The sequence below is a fragment of the Rattus norvegicus genome, chromosome 20 (genome assembly GCF_036323735.1).
Source record: "Rattus norvegicus strain BN/NHsdMcwi chromosome 20, GRCr8, whole genome shotgun sequence".
Taxonomy (NCBI): domain Eukaryota; kingdom Metazoa; phylum Chordata; class Mammalia; order Rodentia; family Muridae; genus Rattus; species Rattus norvegicus.
The window spans coordinates 4300928-4323320 of NC_086038.1; the positions used below are offsets into that span (position 1 = coordinate 4300928).

Here is a 22393-nt window from a genome sequence, read left to right on the forward strand (position 1 = left end):
GACAAGCATGATGGAGTAGATCTGAATTGTAACATGTCATACTTTGCAATTTATATAATTGTTATGGTTTGGTTCAATTTATGTCTCAGAGAAGAGTCTTTTGAATGGGACAGAAATTGTGAGATGTAGGGAGTGGTTCAGATGTTTGATCAGGAATCCACATGTGAACTTTGAAGGTCCTGTTTCCCAGTCAGCTCTTGAGCTACCAATAAAGATGCTAGCTAGAGGCCAATAGGCTGAATAGGCAGGACTTTGTGTTTTCCTGCACACAGGCTAGGAGAGTCAGGGGAGGGGAAAAGATTCCTCATTCTTGGGGTTCCAAGGGTGGGGGGTGAGAAGGAGCAATGAGCATTTTGAGGTCTCAGGAAGATGGCCACTGGCCACTTCCCTGACTGTTGCTGGGGTAGCAGGTGAGACACTAGAAGCATAAATATGCTGAAGGCAGATTTAGGGGGTTGAACAAGGAGATGGTAATTGAGCAACTGATGTTGAGGGCAGATTTAGGATGCTGACCTGGGAGTGAAAAGAAGTGTGCGAGATAGCCAAGGAAGACTCAGAATTGCCCCGCTATTAAGTCAATAAGGCAGGCTGTAAATAATCTAGAGAGAGAGAGAGAGAGAGAGAGAGAGAGAGAGAGAGAGAGAGAGAGAGAGAGAGAGTGTTTTATCCATGCATCTGAGGGAATCTAGGCAGGGCTGGTAGTGTAGTCTATCCAGAGCTTAATGATGGGCAGCAAAAACTACACTCTGCAGATCGTTCTACCTCAAATTAAGCAAAAGTCCTTCAGGGGTGTCCTCCATATTTGTGTGTTACTTAAGTCCATATATCATCTAATTGACTACCAAGAGTCACATCCTAGTGTTCCTGTGTCCCCACCAATACCAGTTTGCCAGAACTCCCCCAGTACTATATTCGTTGTTTTCTCTCTATGGTATAAATGATAGAGATCAAACATCACCAAAAAGAGAGCCCTCGAGAAAAGCCTTTTACTGGTCCCAATGCAAAAATTCTTCCTGGGACTGGAGAGTGGGCTCAGTGAATAAGAGTGCTTGCTGCTCATGCAGAGGACGTGGGTTCAGTTCCCAGCACCCATACAACTGTGCACAAACACCCGTAGCTCCATTTCACCTGCTCTAATGCCCCCTACTGATCCTGAGCCCCAGGCACACATAAGATGCCCATAAGCACATGCAGGCAAAAACAGCCACACACACAGAACAGAAATGAATCTTTGAAGAGGATTCTTCATTTACCCTTGTGTGTATAGTGTGGGCATTCGTGTGAGTACAGTCAAATAGGAACCAGTGTACCCTGCCTTGACTCACTCACGGAGGTCACAGGATGGTGGTCAGGTCTGTTCTTACCCTCATGTGTGTCTAAAATCCAACTCAGGATGTCAGGCTTGTTGGCTAATGCTTTCTATCTACTTAATTGTGACGTCATCCCTTGTTTTGCTGGTGACTTTTCCCTCCCTTCCTTCCTCTCTTGCTCACTCTATCTCTTTCCTTCTTTCTTTTTCCTTTTTTTCTTTTTGAAAAAAAGTGAGGAGCCCACTACAGAGGTGTCCTGGAACTGGATGAGTAGCCCAGGCTGGACTAAAAGAGACACTGATCATGCACTCCACCATTGCTGGTGTAAAGACATGTGCTGTGTCACTCAGACTCCAGGGTGTGAGACAGGGTTCACATAGCTCAGGCTGACTTTGAACTCACTATGTAGCTAAGGATGACCTTGAGTTCCTGATGGTCCAGCCTCTACCTTAGAGAAACTATGTCTACGGATAGAGGTAGCATTGTCAGGGTTAGTGTTAGGGTTAGGGGGAGGATTATGGTCAGTTTTAGGGTTATGGTGCTGGTGTTAGTGTCCGTAGGATTTGGGTTAGAACAGGTAGGATTCAGGTCCAGGTTATGGTTATGGTTAGGACCCTTAGGATGGGTTATGGTTAGGGTTAGTGTACAGAGGCAGGATCATGTGACTATAAGAGCAGTCATCTCTGCCTCCTTTATTAGCACTTACTGTTGATACAGCTGCCTGTGACTGTGATGCCCTGGGAGAAGACACAATGGGCATCCTGTCCTGGTTTCCTCAGTGTCCACTAAGTCTCTCTGTCAGCTCCTGGTGACTGCCTTAACTGGTCCTCCCCTTTGGGAGACATGGGCTGGGGACTGAGAAGGAGATAAGGTTTGTTTACAGCCAGGCCCCTGGAGTCCAAGGTCCCTCGCAGGTTTCTGCTGAGTCTGTGATGTTAGGAGCTGGGGTTGGGCTGGGCTGCAGATGAGGCAGGGATTGTGGTAGGAACTACATGTTTAAGGAAGACAAACCACCTGCCCCTCACCTCAGTAGTTACTGGAGCTAGACCTGGGCTCATGACACCATGTGGGTTTGGAGCTGTGACAGGAGTTGACATAAGTCTGTGGTGTGCAGATGTGAGCCGCTCCTGATGCTGAAAACGGATTCTGTAAAGATCTGTTGTCTTCTTTCTGTCATCTTTTAAAATTTCCGTATATGGAGGTCTTAGGATTCTTTCCATTGGACAGCGTGGGAAGTGGCCAGGGTGGGATTGCGGTTGGGGTGGTGAGGTGAACCTTCACCTCTTCCCCTTAGAACACCACGTACAGAAGGAACACACACACTGTTCACACTGCTGGAACTTTAGCTTTCAGTGGCTGAAACTTAATAGCTCTGTTGGCTCAAAGGGCGCTGCCTGAATAGGCGTGACACCACAGCATTGGTTGTTTTGGTCCATCCATCTTCTCATCTGATCATCTGTCTGTCCATCTGTCCTCATCATATTTGTGCCCTGGCCTGTGTGGTAGCCTGTTTTGGTCATCCTCATTGTCGTCTTTGTCAGTGTCTCTGGAGTGGCTGTGACAACTTGGGTTATACTGTACTTGTAGTATGCTGCTCTAGAAACCATGATTCTGAAGATGTGGAGACCCACTGCAGACTTTGGGAAGAGCCAAGCTTAGAGCTGTGAGAGCCTCTTGGAGCAGAGCTGGGGTGTGAGAAGAAGAGTTTGGGTCTGCTGTGTCGCCTTTGCCCTGAGCTGTTCCTGATGAAGTCACAGCCTTTCAAAGCCGGGAGCCAAGAGAAGCAGGTAGGTGGGCATTGAAGACAACTGGGGCCTGCAGAAGAAGCAGAGAGAAGATTAGGCTGAGTGAGTCCCAACACATCACCTTCCTGGTGGGTGAACATGGAGACAGCTCAGAGAGCCTCTGTTTCCCTTCTCCCTTAGGCTCCCTCCCCACCCCTTCTCCTTCCAAGCAGCAGGTGGTTTGGGAAGAAGCTGTTCTTTAACAAAGTTCTTGTTCTTTAAAACCCTGTGTACACCCAGCTTGGTCTTTACCAACAGCGACTATGAGGATAAACCTGTGTTGTGGGACATGTGTGTATGGCACCTGTCATGTAAAGTCATTTCAGGAACCATGGCTCAGGCTGGGCTGGAACAGAAGTGTCGACAAACTCCACAACCAAGATCCAGAACAAGGCTTTTGTGATGGCCATGTCAGCCTTCTCAGAGATCTGTGTCTCTGATCTGCCCGTAAGGGGCTGGTCACAGGTGTGGAGCCATAGAATACAGGGTCCAAGGTATTCCTGAGGATGGGGCTGGGCCCAGGCTCCATGTGTTGGGGTCACAGGCAGTATGTGGCTAAGGGGGAGTTGGAGTCATGGTGTCTAGACTGGGCTCTCCCCAAGGCCGTGGGACAGGAAGAGCCTATTTCCGTGTAGAGCTTGGTTGCCCTAGAGCTGGGACTGGGTGGGGAATAAAGTAGTAGCTTCCTCTCAGATGTCTTGATGTCCCCAGCTGCCCAGTCTTCTGCAGGGCTGAGAGCAGCCCATGTCCGGCCATTTCTCAGTGTTGGCTTGTGGGGAGCCTTCACCCTGTGCACAGATAAGTCTTGGTCCTGTGGGCAGATTTCCTCTCTCAGCCATGCAGTCTCTGATGAGGGGTCTAACATCTGGGAGAATCTTGCCTTCTACTGCCTGCTCCAGGGTGTTTACCTGCCTCTCCTCTTTCTCTCCTCAGCTCTGCAGACATGGGAATTTACTGCAAGCCCTCTGTGCTCTTCCAGGACTCCTACCTCCTGGTCCTTACACAGTTGCTTTGCTGGGTGACCACAAGTGAGTCTGTCCTGCTCTCCCTTCCCGTGTCTCCCTACAGTGGCTAGGATGTGTCAGGAGCTCTGCAGCTCAGATCTGCAGGAGACTCACAAACCTGGCACAAAGCATTTTGCTGTCTTTCCATTTATAGTGAGTTAGGAATGAAAATCTAGGCAAGCATGTGTGCATCAGCCTTTGAGAGGCTGACACTGGAATACGGTGAGCCCTTGACCAGCCTGAACTACATAGCCAGATCCTCCCTGGGGAGTATAGGTGGGACAGCCTTGGTGCTGGCATTGTGCCTGTGGTGTGAGAGGCCAGTGTGGCTCCAGCAGAACAACCCAACAAGAGAGAAACTGGGGCTGCCTGGAGGAGGACTGAGTTGGGAGAGCCCTGATGGCCTGGTGTCCCTTGGTGGGATTCAGAGTCAGCAGTGACCCTTGGGCAGAGCAGGCAGAGGCTTTGCCTTCATGTAAAGGTCAGAGGTTGTGGTTGGGAGACAGCTCTCATGTGTCCTGGACTCTCTAGTGGCAGCAGTGTGCTAGACACAAATGGAGCAGTGCATAGTCACAAAGAGCTCTTTGGCCAAAGTTCCTGTGACAAAGTCCTCGAGGTTTACAGGACCAAGGCCCTAGGGAGAGGCAATCTTTCTTCTGCATGAGGAAGTTACTGGGGCACCTGGAGTGTAGGTGGTTCGTTCAGAGAAATAACCCCAGAATGTGTGTCCATGTAACACACGTATGCCTGATGCCCCCAAAATCCAAGAGTGACACTGATTGTGATGAACCACCCAGTGGGGGCTGGGAATTGAACCTGTGTCCTCTGCAGGAATCTCTGGGATCTTAGTTGTTCAGTCATCTCTTCAGCCTCAGTTCTATTTTTTTTTTTTTCCGGAGCTGGGGACCGAACCCAGGGCCTTGCGCTTGCTAGGCAAACGCTCTACCACTGAGCTAAATCCCCAACACCCAGTTCTATGTTTTAATATTCTCCTTATTCAGAGGATGAAGAAACTGACTGATATCGGAATTTAGCATTGGGTTTCGGAACTTTCCTGGGTCTTGTGTGAGACCAACCAGTTACACCTGTGCCTCTCACGGTGTGGCCATATAACCAACCGTGTGAGCATTGGTAGAGATCTTTATAGATTTATGATTTTGAACCTACCCCAACACACTGACATTAGAATTCTCAGTGAAGATTCAGCTGCTTGGTGAGGAAGTACATGCAAGCTGGAGAAAGAATCCAGAAGGGATTCCTTCATGGAAGGGTCTGGGGCCAGCGACATAGGTAGAAGAGTTTTTTTGCATCATTTATGGGGTCACTGCTGTGTCCAAAGGTAACTTGTTCATTCGTACATTGGTTAAGTTACTCATGGATTCCTGATGCACAGTGCCTAGAGCAACCCCATCTACCCCTTGCTTATCCTGACATGATATTCTCCTTCAGAGTGTGTCTGTGCACTGCCCTGTGTCCCTCCAGCCTCTCACTGCTACATCTGTGTCCACAGAGGGTTTCTGGGTCTTTGGTCCCTCAGACCCCGTTGTGGCCGCACCAGGTAGGGAAGCCATACTTCCCTGCTCCGTGTTTCCAGCCATGAGTGTGGAGAACATGGAGGAGCTGAGGTGGTTCCGCAACAGATTCTCACAAGCAGTATTTGTCTATCGGGACCAAGAGGAGCAGAAGGAAGAGCAGATGATTGAGTATTCTTGGCGGACCTCGCTGGTGAAGGATCAATTCCATGAAGGCAAGGCTGCCGTGAGGATCCAGAATGTCCAGGAGTCAGATAGTGGGATATACGTCTGCCACTTCAAACACGGACACTTCCGTGAAGAGGCCATCTTGGAACTGAAGGTGGCAGGTTGGTTAACTGATCCCTGTTCTAAAAATCTTGGGTGACCTGTGTGTGGGAGGAAACTGACAGATGACATCACCCATCCCTTCCTTTCTTTTAACCTTTAGAGAAGTTCTCCTGTTTTCCAGATTGTCCTTGAGCTTGCCGTGTTGTGCTGTCCTTGAGCTTGCCGTGTTGTGCTGGGCTCACATGCATGCTCAGGTCCCTCATTAAACTCCTCAATAGATAAATTCCACCCATATTGTATACGTGGATTGTCCTAAAATGTGCTGTGTCTAGTTCTGTGAATTAGGGATTATGTCAGTGTTATGAAAATACCAGCGGTTGAAATGCATATTTTAGAGGTGTTGGCAGGAAAATCAGAGTGGGTTAGGGAGTTGTCAGTGACAAGTGATGGTCAATGCTAAAGGCAAGTGGTTGAGGAGAGGAAGGAAGGAAGCTCAGGGTCTGACTTCCCTGGAGAGGAGAGCTGGGTGTGAGCCTGCCATGAGGGTCACAGGTGTGTGGAGAGTGGACAGATGGAGCACTAGTTTCCATCTCAGGGATCCTCTGTTCAACATCCTTCAGTTTCCTCAGGATCTTGTGTGGATGAAAGAGAGGCCGTGTGTAGAGTGAAGATGCCTTTCCTCTTCTTCCACTCTACTCACCTTTTCCTCCAGGAAGTGGACTCTTCTACCAGGCCCCACCCAGTCTCCCTTCAGTCCTGGTAAAAAACACACACAGACACACACAGTTCATTCATTTAACCTGTCTTCTGGCACAATTACTGGACACTACTCTCTTGTGCCAGGAATATCTTCACCATACTAATTTTTCTTATCTGTCTCTCCCAACTGCCCCATTCTTTGGTTGCTAAACTCCCCTGACCACCCATGTGGTAGAGCGGCTGTATGGCTATTCCTGTTTGAGATATCACATGTTTGCCTGATTCTCACCTCAAATCATGATGAACTCCCTCCTCTTCCCTGTGTCTCTCTCCTACCTCTAGGGATCCAGAGTTCCTGCCTCTACCTTCTGACTGGGAATTGGCCCATGGCTTCCTTTACTGATTGATCACGAACCATCTGGGGAACAGGACCTTAGCGTCAGCACTGCCTCCTACGCCTTTGTTCTGTTCCTCACAGTGGGCTCTCTTATCTTTCCTCTGTCAGGCAACAGGGGAGCAGCCTAATCCAGGAAAGCCTTTCCTCTTCAATTCCCATCTGCCCTGTGAACTGATCCTGTGAGTCACAGAATTGCTCCCAGGGTTCCTCAACCTAAAATGGCTTCTTGTGTGTTCACATCTGTCCTGTAGCAATGGGCTCTGTCCCTGAAGTGTACATCAAAGGTCCAGAAGATGGTGGAGTGTGTGTTGTGTGCATGACTTCAGGGTGGTACCCGGAGCCCCAGGTGCATTGGAGAGACTCCAGAGGAGAGGATCTCCCAGCATCCTCAGAGACCCTCCATGAAGATGCTGAAGGACTGTTCAGCACAGAGAACTCGCTGGTGGTGAGAGACAGCTCTGTGAGGAATGTGACCTGCTCCACCTTCAATCCCATCTTGGGTCAGGAGAAAGCCATGGCCATTGTCATTCCAGGTGACAGCTGTCCCTCACTTGTACAGGGACTGGGAAGTGTATGGTCTTCCTGGAAGGTCCTGGTCTGTCTTTCTTCAGCTTTACCCACCACTGGCTCTCTGCCTGGGCCCCAGAGCCCTTCTTCCCTCAGGCCTCTCCCTGGAAGACAGCTTTTGTTGTGATCCTGACCATGATGGGACTTCTAGTCTTGGGGACAATCTCTCTTTTCGGATGGGAACGTTTTGTAAGGCTGAAGTTGCAGAAGGAACAGATCCATATTCATTGTGAGAAGGATAAGGCACAGACCGAAAAGGAGGATGCTCTCAGGACTGCTAGTGAGTCACCACAGCTGCAACAGACAGATTCAGAGTCCCCAGGAGGGCCTTATGTTCTGGAATCAAGATAGGTGACCTAACATCCCCAGAGTGAAGGGCTGTAGTCCTTTGGTTCGGGTGGTCTTCAGTCAGAGTGTCAGGAACCTAAACTGTGTTTCGTTTCTTCCCCCCAAGTGTACAGACCCCCCTCTCCTCACTGTCTTACAGGTGCACTCAGGGAGGAGCTTGGTGAGTCCTATTCTCCTCCTCAGCCCTCTCCTCCCCTTGGGAGCCCAGTAGGTCTCTTGACTCCTGTGTGTTGCTTTCCAGATTGGAGGAAAGTCGCCTACAATCATGGTGAGTGACTGTCCCAGTGTCCCATCATTCCTGAGTGCCCTCTCCTTAATTCTAGGCAGTATGGGTTCCCTCCTGAGGACAGAAGTGGAAGGTTCTGGGAGGTGGAAGCCTGGTATTTAGACACCTGATCTCTGCCCAGAGCTGGAAAATATGTAATATGTGACTCTTTGGTTTGTACTGTTCCCCGAGTCTTTTTTTTTTTTTTTTTTTTAGATTTTATTTATTTTATCTATGTGAGTAGCTGTCTTCAGATACACCAAAAGAGGGCATCAGATCTCTTTACAGATGGTTGTGAGCCACCATGTGGTTGCTGGGAATTGAACTCATGACCTCTGGAAGAGCAGTCGGGTGCTCTTAACCGCTGAGCCATCTCTCCAGCCCCTGTTCCCCGAGTCTTAATTCAACCAAGTCCTGACAAATATATTGTTCCCTTGAGTTTCAGTAGCTCTAGACCTCTGTCTGCACCTCACACAGCTTCTGTCTGAAGCAAACGGCAGCAGTGAGATGTCTTTAAAGAATGTATCTTAGTTAGGTTTCTATTGCTGTAATACACTAAGGTAATTAGGAGAGGGGATGTTATATTTGTCATACACATTTTTGAATCATAGTTTGCTATTGGGGAAAACCTTGTCTCGGACTCAACTCAGGACCTAGCACAGGGACTTGGATCAGGAACTGAAACAGAGACCACAGGGCAAGGCTGCTTCCTTGCTTGTTCCCAATGGCTTCTTCAAGTTTCTTGCTGACCCAGTACAGGATCACCTGTATAGATGTGGCACTGCTCCTAATGGCAGGCTCCTTGTATGTAAATCAATCAATCAATCAATTGATCAATCAAGAAAACACCTCAGTGCTTTCCCACAGCTAGTCTATTGGAACCATCTTCTCAGTTGAGGCTCCCTGCTCTCACATGACTCTAGCTTTGAACATTGACAAATGCTCCTGAAGTTGTTGATGAAGGTGATGGGCAGAGACTTGGGTGTCCGTCCTCAACAGGAAGGAGACTGGAATGTTGGTGCTCTGGTATAGCTGTACCTGGCTTTAAAGATGTTTTACCTGAGGAACACTGGGAATTTCTCCAAAAATTCATTATATATCCACACTAGTACACATTCTATTCTTCAACACACTTCCAAATAGCTCTTTTAAAAAAGAGCTGATGCAGTAATGTTTTCTGATGATTATGGAATAACTTTACTTTCCTCTCTAAGATATTTACTTGTATTGCAATATTTTGCTTAACAGTGACACTGAATAAGTTTAGAATAGTAATGTGACAACTACGCCTATCATTGTTTTTCTTTTTGAATTAGATGTAGCTATTTTACAGCTAAAAGCCACACAGAAGGGCTGCAGAGATAGCTCAAAGGTTAAGAGCACTGTGTGTACATCCTGAGGTCCTGAGTTCATTCCCAGCAATCACATGGTGGCTCACAACCATCTGTAATATCATTGGATGTCCTCTTCTGGTGTGCAGGTGTACATGCACATAGAGCAATCATATATGTAAGATAAACACATTTCAAAAAAACAAAATTTAAAAAGCCATACAGAACACGGTTCAGTGGGAGATCTTAGCCCACAATGACATCTTTCTGATCTGTGTTTCTGGGAGTTTTCCATAACACTCTGTTGCCCCTGCATCTCTCAGGAGTCAGGTTCTCAGGGTTCTCTCTGTTCCTAGGCATAGACTCATTTTAGAATGGATGGAGGAAGGTTTCACAAACTCTCTGAGTGGGGCTATTGTGAATGGGTTCTCACCAGAGTGTGTTCATTTACAGCCTGGAGGAAGGCCCAGCTGTATGCAGGTATGTGGCTATTATTGAATGCTCCCTCTGACCTGAGCTGGGGTCTTAGTTAGGGATTCTCTTGCTATAATAAAACAGCAAGACCAGAGCATTTCCTCAAGGAGGAAAGAGTTTACTTGATTCTCACTCCCAGTCTGTCAACACAGCAAGTCAAGGCAGGAACCCAACAGGCAGGAACCTGGAGGCAGGAGCTGAGGCAGAAGCCATGGAGGAGTGCTGCTCAGCGGATTGCTTCCTGTGGCTTGCTCAGTTTCTTTTCTCCCAAATCCTAAAACCGCCTGCCAAGGCATGGCAGTGCCCCCATGGGCTGGGTTCTCCCATATCAATCAGCAGTAAAGACAAGGTCCCACATGCTTGCCTCTAGGTCAGTGCTATGGAAGCACTTTCCCTCTTCAGGTTCCTTGTCCCCAGTTGAGCCTACCTTGTGTCGAGCTGACATAACAGCAAGTAGTTGTCATCCTCTTGAGCTGTCAGAGGCTGTGACTGCTCCAAGGAGACCTGCACAGGACAGGGTCCATTAGGAGAGAGGAGCAAAACCTCTTCCAAAGATTCCTTTTTTCTTCCATTCTCTCTCTGTCTGTGTGTCTATCTCTGCGTGTGTGTCTGTCTGTCTGTCTCTCCCCTTGTACCTTTGTGTGTATGTTGTCCTGAGTGTAGAGATCAAAGCTTATGGAAGTCATGCTTAACCTCGGTACTAGCACTATTAGCTGTCAAGTTCTCAGTCACCCTCTGCATAAGTTATGACTGTGGTGGCCAGGGGAAGGTCTGCTGATCATGTCCTCCCCTAAGTAAGCGTGTAGGCATTTATTGGTGGAAGGGTTTTTCCCCCTTAAGGATTGCATTTTCTCCTCCATAGCTGGTGTTTCCATAAGGAACTAATTGAGCTCCTTGATTATTTGTTCCCACAAGCTGTACCTGAGTGGAATCTTCCCTTTGGTCTGTCATTGGCACTCTCTCTGTATGTGACAAGACATTTGTTCATCTCCCCAGCAGGAGGGTGCACAGCTCTGACATCTTTCCTCTGACCTCTCTTTCTTCAGCTTCTGTCATCCTCCTCTTCTCTCTCAGTTCCCATCCCTGCTGCCCCAGGATGATCTAAGTGTTCCCCTGTCCCTGTCACTGAAGGATCCTCCATAGAAGAGTGCAGGAATTCCTTTTTAGAGACACAGGATACATTCTGGGGCACCTGGCAGGGTAAGTCATTGTCAGTGTCAGCATGGCCTAGTCTGTTGCTGTCTGGATCAGTGGACATCTTGTAGGTGCAGGGTTAGTGGGGAGTTCAGCTCCTAGCAGAGACTGTGGAGGAGGCCATGATGTCCTTGTGGATCAGAAGTGCTGCTTCCAGAAGATTCCATGTCAGTCCTGGAGGTTTGGGAACGTGGTCTGTGTAAGATAGTCTAGTTTCTTGTCCTCCTTAATGTTGGGGTTGCTGTGTCTTTGTCTCAGTTATGAGTTCCCTTTCTTTGTTGTCCTCTGATCTATTGGCGTTAACTATATCTCTGCTTCTATCTCTGCCTCTGTCTGTCTCTGTCTCTGTCTCTCTCTCTCTCAATCTCTCTCTGTCTCCATCTACCCTTCCCTTTCCTTCTCTCCCCTTACTTCTCAGCCTCTTTCTCATACCCCTTCTCTGTACATCTTTCCCTTCTCTCTCCCTCTCTTACACTTATTTCTCACACCCTCCCCCCTCCTTCCTCTCACCTCCGTCTCGCTATTCTGTCTTTGTCTCTCTGTCTATCTGATGTCTTTCTCTCTCTCTGTCTCTCTGTCTCTGTCTCTGTCTCTCTCTCTTTTTCCCTCCCTTCCTCTCTCCCTCCCTTTCCCTCTCCCTCGCCCTTGCCCTCTCCCTCTCTCTCTTTCTCTCTGTCACACACACAGAAATCACACCTTCCATCCCCGAGTGGTGCTTGGCATTGTGGCCCCTTTTGATTCCTTCTTCAGGGACCCTGGATTCTGGCGTCCAGTGGCTCCAGGATGGTTAGGGTCTTGCTGACGCATGTGTGATCAGCTTGATATCCAACTCAATGTCCTGTTATCACTGTATTAGGGGACCCCAATGCAAGTTAGCACTGCTCAGAAGTATCATCTCCCTTCTTTTTAAAAAGGTGATATCTGTCTATCCATCTGTCTGTCTGTGTCTGTCTTTTTATTCTGTGAGTGAGTGTTTTTCCTGAATGTGTGTGTGTCTTTGTGTGCCATGTGTATGCCTTGGTCTCCGGGCTTGTGTGTCTGTGTCTGGAACTTCAGGAACAGACGGTCATGGGCGTCCATGAGAGTCTGGGAACAGAAGCAATGCCTTCTCAAAGAGCATCAAGTGGCCTTGGGCTTTTGTTTGCTTGTTGTTCTGTAAGACCAAACACTGAGCCTTGCAGGCTCTGTATTGTAGAGCACAATTCATGATGCCGTTTTCTCAGATAGGGTCTTACTGTGTAGCTCAGTCTTATCTCTAAGTCCTCATGTAGCATAGTTGCTCTCAAACTCACAGGTCTCCTTCATCACTGTTCCTCCCTCCCATTCTTGGAAAGTTCTGATTCAAGGATGTGTAGCTTCCAGGATGGTTGTTTCTGGGTCCTGACAAGGAGCAGTGAGAGGAGGCTTCTCTGCCTTTATTAGGGATGGATGTTAAGCCCCCCTGTTTGAGTCTTTTTGGATGGGCTACAGCAGATGTGTGTGTGTGTGTGTGTGTGTGTGTGTGTATGTGTGTGTGTATGTGTATCTGGGTTTATATGTGTGCATCTCTCCCTCACTCTGTGTCAGTATATATGTGTGTTTTATTTCTGTCTGTCTCTCTGTTTTTCTGTGCATTTATGTGTGTATATGTGTGTTTTTGTGTGTCTCACATCTTTCTTTGTCTCTCTGTTTATGTGTGTATGTATGTATGTTTTTATGTATATATCTTTCTCTATCTGCCTGTGTGTGTGTGTGTGTATGTGTGTGTGTGTGTGTGTGTGTGTGTGTGAGAGAGAGAGAGAGAGAGAGAGAGAGAGAGAGAGAGAGAGAGAGATTGTCCCCACAACCCCTACTTCAGAAGCCTAGAAAGTCTGTGTTTCTGACGGTTGCTGTCCACATAAATGGGTAATCTGTGAACCCCCTCACATGATCTGTATTTCTCTTGTAGATTGGCGCAAAGAACACTTCCAGACCTGTGAGTGACTCTGTGTTCCTTAGGGACACTTCTCCTGTGCTTCCCATGGCTCTGGTCTCTCCTCTTCTCTGTAGTCTCCCAGGTGTCGATGGCTGCAGTGGTGTGGATGGCAGAGGTGGCAGTTACTAAGCTGGTCTCCTTTTAAATGCCTTGTTATCTTGTCACCCTAATTGAACTTTTCTTCCCTCCCTCTGCTTGCAAGACCTGGGTTTGAGTCACAAGCTCTCATGTGGGGGACTTAATACCCTAGACGATGTTAAGATGTTTTGAGATGGGAGAGGGGTAGCCGTAGCTTTTTCAGCATACTGGACAGGACCTCCCATGATTGGTAACTCTCTCTCCAGGGACTTTCACTCTGGATCCAGCCTCTGCCCACCCCACCCTTGTCATCTCCCAGGATAGGATGAGAGTGACCCGGAAGGACACCACTGTGTGCTTGGATGACCTCTTCAGTGTGCTAGGCACCAAAGGCATCTCGTCTGGAAGATATTACTGGGAGGTCAAGCTGGCAAACGGAGAAGGCAGCAAATGGATTCTGGGGGTCTGTAGGGAAGGTGTGGAGAGGAAAGGCTTTTATTTTGAGAGTCCAGAGAAGGGGTTTTGGACAGTGGGGCAGTCTAGTAGTGGGTATTGGGCCTATGTTGACTCTGGGAGGGATTCCTTATCCATCAGGCAAGCTCCACAGAGTGTGGGGGTGTTTGTGGACTATGACGAAAGGAACATCTCCTTCTATAACATGAGTGACAAGTCCCACCTTTTCTCCTTCCATGAGGCTTCCTTCTCTGGGACTCTCCTTCCATACTTTCAGCTTAAGTCTGGAAATGTCTCCATGACTGTCAGCTCCATGGCCTGTGTGTCTGAGGGGCAGGAGGGAGAAGAGGGAGAGAAAGGGGAGGAACAAGAGGAGGGCAAAGAGGAGGAAGAATCTCAATTCCTCCAGCGTGTCAGGGACACTTTGTTCCCATAGTGTGGATCACTGCCTAAGTCGTCAATGTGAGTCCATGTGGGAGTGTAAAGTATTTTCACATTTAATGTGATTTTAGATTAAATGTTTACATTTCATGTAAAATAGCAAATTGTACATTCTGGTGTGTAAAAATTGTCTCAATTTTCAGTATCTATTAATAAAGTTTTATAGGAACATAGTGGTTTTCTCTCATTTGTATAGTCTGTATGGCTGCCTTGGGTCCAACAGGATAGACGTGAGCTGTTGTGATAAAATATAAGCAGACACTAAAGTGTATTTCTAGTGGTATAGAGACTTTCAACTGACTGTTACAAAAGAGTTATTTTATAATTCTAGTGACCATTTTAAAAGTAAAAATTGTGTCCTGGAACAATTGGTTTCATGGTTGCATAACATCTGTCCCTCAACATCATTTCATGTGGACCCCAGTGTCTTCTAATTGAGTTCACAGGCTGACCAAGGTCTCCCTGCCTCCCTGCTGCATTGCGGGTAGCTGTGGGGGTGCCACTGTGGATTTAGGAACAACTGAGGTTGAGGTGGGGGTGGTGGAAATGTGTGGGGGTATGAAATCCAGAGAGAAGGAAGAGCTCTGGGGTCTTTGCAGGGGAAGAGGAGGAGGAGTGTGCAGGGGAATTGGACAGCTGGAATGGGGTCAGGGAACAAGGAAATTTCTGGGATGAGCTAGAAATTAAGGGCCTTAGAATGTCTAGGATTTTTTCACACTGATCTTAGCTAAGATTCCTAGCAGTAGGGGTTATCAAACCTGAAACAGCGTCTTGCTATAACCAGGTAAGTCTTCCAGTGAAGGGATTAGAACACCAACCCAGCCACAAAACCTTAGACCTGTAGTAAGGAAGCTTAGACAATGTTTCCTGCCTACACGATGTAAAGATGGAATGGCATTAGAGGGACTAGCCAACCAGTGACTGGCCCAGCTTGAGACCCCAGTCATTATAGGAGCCCACCCTTATATTATTGATGGCTTGTGAATGATATTCCCCTGTACTGGCAGAAGGAGCCCAGCACAGCTGTCATCAGTGAGGTCTCACCCAGCAAAGGATGGAAGCAGATGTAGAGATCACAGCTCAGTGTTAGGCTGAGCTTGGGAGAATCACGTAGATGATGGACAGGAAGGATGGGAGGAGCCACAAGGGTTAAGGAGACCATAAGAAGACCCACAAAATCAATTAACAGGAACCTACAGGTGTAGGGAGCAGCTTGGCAAAACAAAGATGGCGCCGACAACCAGCCCTGTCTGAATGTAAACAACTTACCACGCATGCGCAGGCTCGTGCCCTCGTCAGGGCAGCTCTATGATCCAGCGCCCTCCTGTGGTGAACAATAGTACTGCGCATGCGCGTGTTTTGCACCTGGTGTCAGTTGGCTGGTATTATGCTAATGAGGTGGCGGTACCATGCTGGTGAGGTGATTCGTTCTCCGCCAATCCCTGGAGGACAAGTATTGGGGTGATAGTGGGATGACAGTGGGGTGATAATGGGGTGACCCGTGCCCCACCAATCCCTGAGAGATTATTAGCATACTGTTGTGTATATAAGGCGAGTAACTTTGTTGTTCGTGGTCCCCTGTCCCTGTTCAAGAGAGCTGTTCAGTAAAGGCTTGTTCGCAGAAGAATCCTGTTACCTCGCGTCGTTCTTACTGATGAGACGTTGGGTGCGCGACAAGTGGTGCCGAAACCCGGAAACCAACATCGCTGGTGTCGAGGGGAACCTTCAGTGTGCTGAAGCAGATTCAGAACTGCGAGAAGGTAAATTAAAAGGTAAGCTTCAAGAGAGCATGTCAGAAACGGAGCGGAGTGAGAAATTAGGAGCGCGCAAAAAGGAAAAGGTTACTAAAACAAAAGTGAAAGAGATACAAAGGGCGGAAGAAAGCCGCTGGAGGAAAAAATAGGTATGCCCCGAGGACAAAGTACAAGTCATCCGGGGAGGATACTTTGTATCCATTAAAAGAATTAGAAGCCTTAGAACTGGCTGGCAGTGACTCTGAGCAAGAGTTGTCAGAGTCGGAGGAGGAGGACTTAGAGGAAGAGGTAGGCAGATATGAGGAAGAAAGATATGGGCCTAGGTGGAGAGCCACTGTGAAGAAACCGAAAGTTATGGATCCTTTGTGGGCAAGGCTGGTAATTTTGTTTATTTTTTTCTTTGTGTGGGAAGCCGTTAGAGCAGTTAGGACAGGTCAGAGGGTCCTTGCAGAGCAACAAGAAAGTATGTCGGAGGGAGAAAAGGTCTCAAAAGAAAAAAAGAAAAGAAAAGGAGATAAAAGGAACACAGTATTTTGGGAGAAAGATTTTGTCTTTGTGCTTTTAAGAAGTGTGATTAGGCTCTGGAAACCTCACAGAGTCATACTGATCAGATTTGATAGAGGTAGATTGCCTGAAAAATTTATTCAGGAGAATCAAACAAAAAGATATCTTGATTCTAAACTTTTGTCTTGAGAATTGTACAGAGTGTGCCTACTTGGATTCCTGGTCTCAAGGACTTTCAGCTGGGACCAGTCAGGACACATCAGCTACAGCATTCGTTTCATTTTTCCTACCCCTACCCCCAAGGACATCTCAACGCCCATGCACAGCTCGATGGAGTTAATGTAATTGGATTGTGAGTGGAAATATTCAGGACTGTGTTTCACTTCCATACCATTTGTGAATGTCAGTCGTGCTGCTCAGATATCCCGTAACATATCTCAGTATCTTACAGGAATTTGGTCTCAACACATTGATGGACTAGTCCAGGAATTGAGACAATCCATTGTCCATATCAACTCTACTCGAGTGGATGGTCACCGTGGGGGTGGTGGGAAAGGGGAAATCCTACCTCTCTGCTGGCTCCTATTGGAATCTGGGTCCCTTTGGTGGGACAACATCTAGTTTTTCCCCTCTGTGCCAGTTGTCTGTCCTTGGTGCACCAAGCTGTCCATGTCTGTCAATTTATGTCTGGGTTTTGCTTCTCATTGCTTGAATGTTTTGTGTTTCATGTTTAAAAGAAAAGGTTAAAATTTTAAATGCTGGTTGATTCACCCATTGATGTAGCTTTAACTCCTTTCAAGAAAGGAACAAATAAATAAAAAGTTTCAATTGGCTTTTGGAGCCTGCATCTGTAGCTAGAAGCCTAAGTCGGCTGGGCAAGCTCCCCAGGGGGCTGGCTAAATGTTTATACTAGCTGATCCTAAAGACACCAGGAGCTTCACAGCTTCTAAGGAAATGGAACTGATGGTTGTCTCTCTTAGAAAAATCTTTGACTGTGATTATTGGACTCAACAGGTGACAAGGTGTTTAGTTTGACAATCATTATCCTAAGGATCCTTTGCTACAATTTTTTACTGAACACCAGTGATCTTTCCTAAGGTCACTGCCTCAGAGCCTTTGCCAGGAGCGTTAGATATTTATACAGATGGCTCCAAAACAGGTGTAGGTGCCTATATGGTTGATTCTAAAGAACCAGTATTAATTCAATATAGTCCAGGCACCCCCCAAATTACAGAATTTAAAATTGTATTGGAAGTTTTCAAAAGATTTCATGATTTTTTAAATTTAATTTCTGACTCTCCTTATGTAGTTAATGCGGTGCGCTCACTTGAAATTGCAGGGCCAATTTGGTCGACTAGTACTGTATGTCAAATTCTTTTAGAATTACAAAATTTGATTTGGGCCAGAAAAAATAAATTTGTCATACAACATATTCGAGCCTATACAAATTTGCCTGGTCCCGTGACCAGTAATAATGCCCTGGTGGCTGCTAGTACTCGTAGAGAGTTTATTTTTCATACTGGTCCGGTTGATCTCACTAGAGAATTTCATCAAAAGTTTCATGTTCCTGCCTTTACTCTTCAACAAAAATTTAACATCTCTAGGGCTACAGCTTGTGATGTGGTGTTACGTTGCCAGAATTGTGTTCAATTTCACCACCCTCCTCATGTGAGGATTAAACTTCGTGGTCTGATCCCGCTAAAACTTTGGCAGATGGATGTCACACACATATCTCAATTTGGAAATTTAAAATATGCTCATGTTTCTGTTGATACCTGTTCCAGTATTGTACACGCTACTCTGATGACTGGTGAAAAGGCTTGTAATGCCATTAGTCATTGCTTTGAGGCATGGGCGGCCTGGGGAAAGCCTGATAGTCTCAAGACAGACAACGGGCCTGCCTACACTGCAAAGTCCTTTCAGGCATTTTGCCAGACAATGCAGGTCGGTCATACTACAGGATTACCATACAATCCTCAGGGTCAAGGAATTGTGGAAAGAGTACATCGTACCTTAAAAGAGCTTATACAAAAACAAAAAGAGGGAATTGCCAGCAGCCAAACACCAAAAGAACAACGTTCTTTAGCTCTTTTTACTCTAAATTTCTTAATTCTGGATGCGCATGGCCGCTCTGCTGCAGATCGCCATGGTACTACTACACCTATAACTAATGCAGAAGTAAAGTGATAGGATGTCTTAACTGATGAATGGCGTGGCCCAGATCCCGTGATTTCGAGATCTAGGGGAGCTGTTTGTGTTTTTCCGCAGAATCAAGAAAATCCAATTTGGGTACCTGAGCGCTTGACTCGAAGATTGCCTTCTGCTCTTCGTGAAGATGAGACTACGAACCCTACTATTACTGGGAATGGTAATCCAGGTTGATTCACTCATCTTGTGGGCTATTGCCAGATCCTGGCCAGTACCCATGGCAGTTATAAGCTCTAATGTGAGCAATGTACCCATTTGGCATCTGGCTTTCTATTAGCTAATCAAAGGATAGATTTAGTTCAAAAACAAATTGAAGCACTGTGTCATATGACGCAGCTGTCTTGCGTTTCCACCTTTAGAGGTTTATGCATTATTCCTTTGCGAGCTAACTTTTCTCAGCATTTTCAACAGAGCAAAGAAATCTCAAATTACTTGAAAGGATACTGGTCCATGAAAGCAGAGCAACTATCAAGACAATTGGTGATGCAGATTGCTGTCCTCAATAGCACGAGGTTGGACTCCATCATAGTTGAAGATTTTACCTCATGGATTACCAATGCTTTCTCCCTTTTTAAGGAGTGGGCGGGCATGTTTGCCTGGGAAGCTATTGTCCTCCTGGGATGCGGAATAGATCTCTGGCTTATTGGCCGTTTAAAAGAGAACATGCCAGACACAAAGAGGTTGTTTACCAGGCTATGACCGCTATAGAACATGGTGCTTCTCCCAATATATGGCTGGCCTCTTTGAAAGATCAAGAGTTCGCCCTAGATCATTTTTGTCACAGTCATGTGGAGTCATTGTATCCAGGGACGGGCAACTCTCCTCGAGCTTGGACCAACCCAAGACACGGGGCCCAGTGGCGATAGGGTAACCCAGCGACGGATAAGGCCAAGTCATTGTCAGGAACGACCTAAGACAGGAGCAATGACAAGACTGACATGACACCCAGATCTAGACCAGTCATTTTATTAAACAAACAAGGGGGAGATGTAGGGAGCGGCACGGACAAACAAAGATGGCACCGACAGCCAGCTCCGTCTGAATGTAAACAACTTACCGCGCATACGCAGGCTTGTCCCCTCGTCAGGGCAGCTGTATGATCCGGCGCCCTCCTGTGGTGAACAATAGTACTGTGCATGCTCGGGTTTTGCACCTGGTGCAGTTGGCCGGTAATATGCTAATGAGGGGGCGGTACCTTGCTGGTGAGGTGATTCGTTCTCTGCCCATCCCTGGAGGACAAGTAGTGGGGTGATAGTGGGATGACAGTGGGGTGATAGTGGGGTGACCCGTACCCCACCAATCCCTGAGAGATTATCAGCATACTGTTGTGTATATAAGATGAGCGACTTTGCCGCTCGTGGTCCCCCATGTCAACAACGAAGGTGCCCTGCAGTAAAGGCTGTTGAGAAGAATCAAACCGTGTTGCATCTTCCTTGCCGGCCGAGGTGGGCGTGACATACAGGGGCTTACACAGACTGATCAGCCAACCACGGATCATGTGCAGGATTGACCCTAGGCAAACATGTGACACTTGTGTAGCTTGGTCTGTATGTGGGACTTCTGCAGCAGGAGCATGGGCTGTCTCTGCTGCCTGCTTTTGGGACCCTACATCCTACTGCTCTGCCTGTTGTACCCTCAATAGGAAAAGGAGACTTACTGCAACTTGCTACCAAGGCCTGTTGATACCCATGGGAGGCCTTTAGACTTCTGAAGAGAAAGGTAGGAGGAGAAAGTGTGTGGAGGGGGGATGGTAGGTGGGGTGTGAAGGACTTGGGGTATAGCCAGGAGTATAAACTGTGGTGAGGGTGTAAAGTAAATAGATAAATAGAGGAATCCAAATTCAAAAACCTGATGTGGCTTTGACTGGGCAGTGGTGGCTTCTGCCTCAAATCCCTAGAGAGAGTTTGATCTTTAAGTTTGAGGCCAACATAGTCTGCACAGAGAGAGTTCCAGTACAGCCAGGACTCCCCAGAAAAAACCCTGTTTTTAAAGAAATTGTTTCATTTATCAAAATGAGCATGGTTATGCGTTTGGTGGTTATATTATACTCTTCTGGGAGAGAGATCAAGCTAACTGTTCAGTGCGTTCCAGTTACTGAACCAAGGCCAGGTTATTTTAGAAGAAAGGTTTCCATCTGTGTGACAGGAAGGGAGAATAGGCTCTGGACCCCTACCAGAGTGATATGGATCTGATATGACAGGCGTGACTCCCTGAAACCCATGAAAGATCAAGAAAACCCAACAGAACAGGCAAAGGTTCATCATGCCATCCATCACAGGCCATGAGTGAAGACTTATTACAATTGGGTACTGAGAAAATTAACTCTTGAAAAAGACATCTGTCTTTCACCTGCTCAAACAAAGAACAAAATGTCTTCCTTAAGTGACCTGTGAACCCTATCCATACGAATATCTTAATGGGTCTAAAACTTTAGCTGTGGGGTTCATAGATTGTAGAATGACAGCTCTGACAAGATTCATGTGCTCAGATGCTGAACTGACCCACTGCTTCAGCCCTCTGCTTCCTGTGCTGTCCAGAGACTTCCTTCCAGAGCAGTTTTAGGATTATTGCTATTCCAGGTCATCTCCCTCATCCAACCTTTCCCACAGATCTGGTGGGAACTTCAGTAAAGCTCTGGACCTTTCAAATATGCAGAGTCTGGATAACAGGTGCTAAAGCTAGCCTTCTTACGTCTAACAAGTTTTCCTCATTTTCCTCCCCTCTGCACCCCTTTAGAGAATTTCTTGTCACCCTTTTCAGCAGGAGGAAGTTGTGGAGAGTCCTCATCCTGATCCCTTGGGTTTGAATGTCTGGTTATGATTATTTCATAAATTATAGATAGATTATAATTTTAAGGCATAACTGGACAATCGTCATAATTTTGAACAGGAAGGAAACATGTGGGATGGATTATTAATTTTATTCTTTTCTTTTTTCCTTTTCTTTTTTTTTCGGAGTTGGGGACTGAACCCAGGGCCTTGCGCTTGCTAGGCAATCGCTCTACCACTGAGCTAAATCCCCAATCCCATTAATTTTATTCTTAAACAAACATTGTGTAGACATAATCTTCACTGATAGAAATCTTTATAATTGATACAAATTGATGTTATAATTTTTTACATTCGTGTAGAATTCATATATCGATAGAGGTTAAGTTTTTCATTGATATAAACTTTGTATATTGAGAAAAAATTGAAATTAATATTGGTCCTCTTAGATAGGCAGTGAGCCCATACAACTCATTTAAGGATATGAGGCTTAGACTCAGTCCTTCTACTAGCTGCTTTAAACTGTTTAAGATGACTGATTAGCACAGGCTAAGGGCCAGATAGTAAACTCAGGGTTATGTTGGATTCTGATGTAATTGTAACAATGTGTTTTTTATTTATTCTAATAGAAATGGCTAAGAGTAGCTAAGGTTTAACAGTTCAGAGATACTTCAGTAGATAGTCTTCAAAAACTTCAAAAACCCACAGAATATGACATTGAATGCTATTTCCTTATTAAGGACCTTTGGACCATGAGATGTGTCTGTCCTGACAGATTCCCCCATTCCCCTTCAAAGAGGATCAGGCATCTTTACCTGAAGGCGAGGTTGTTTATTGTGGCAAGGTAGCCACTAGACAGAAATTGCTTGTATCATCACCAGACAATATCCTGTCCAAAGGACAAAGGGAGGTGGTGTAGGACTCAACCCAAGAGGCTCCCGTGAACGAGACATGAGACTGGAGACCACTGTAAAGGCATGAGGAATATTTTTTATTTCCAGCTAGCTGGGGCCTGCTTACCTCGAGAGGAGAGGCGACCCTGAGAAATGCGTAAAGGA

General features: G+C 46.6%; 1 protein-coding gene across 2 annotated transcripts; it reads left to right on the forward strand.

The window, feature by feature from the left end:
* Window positions 1–2074: 2074 nt before the first annotated feature.
* Btnl7 (butyrophilin-like 7) lies at window positions 2075–14518 on the forward strand. 2 transcript variants are annotated; one of them, XM_063279338.1, is made up of 12 exons: window positions 2075–2181; window positions 2898–3097; window positions 4028–4122; window positions 4163–4251; window positions 5581–5959; window positions 7248–7529; window positions 7643–7843; window positions 8051–8071; window positions 8153–8179; window positions 9961–9987; window positions 13103–13129; window positions 13474–14271. In XM_063279338.1, the coding sequence occupies exons 3-12, from the start codon at window positions 4038–4040 to the stop codon at window positions 14094–14096; spliced, it is 1761 nt and encodes a 586-aa protein (XP_063135408.1). In that variant the 5' UTR covers window positions 2075–2181; window positions 2898–3097; window positions 4028–4037; the 3' UTR covers window positions 14097–14271. The 2 variants fall into 2 exon arrangements, with proteins under 2 accessions (XP_063135408.1, NP_001382079.1); NM_001395150.1 differs by lacking the exon at window positions 4163–4251 and having other exon boundaries at window positions 2076–2181; window positions 5774–5959; window positions 13474–14518.
* The last annotated feature ends 7875 nt before the right edge of the window (window positions 14519–22393 follow it).

Excerpts from the sequence above, each read along its gene's own strand:
- Btnl7 (XM_063279338.1), top strand. The coding sequence starts at position 4,038 with ATGGGAATTTACTGCAAGCCCTCTGTGCTCTTCCAGGACTCCTACCTC. Across the intron at positions 7,530-7,642 it reads CATGGCCATTGTCATTCCAG|AGCCCTTCTTCCCTCAGGCC; the intron begins GTGACAGCTGTC and ends CCTGGGCCCCAG. Across the intron at positions 13,130-13,473 it reads CAAAGAACACTTCCAGACCT|GGACTTTCACTCTGGATCCA; the intron begins GTGAGTGACTCT and ends CTCTCTCTCCAG.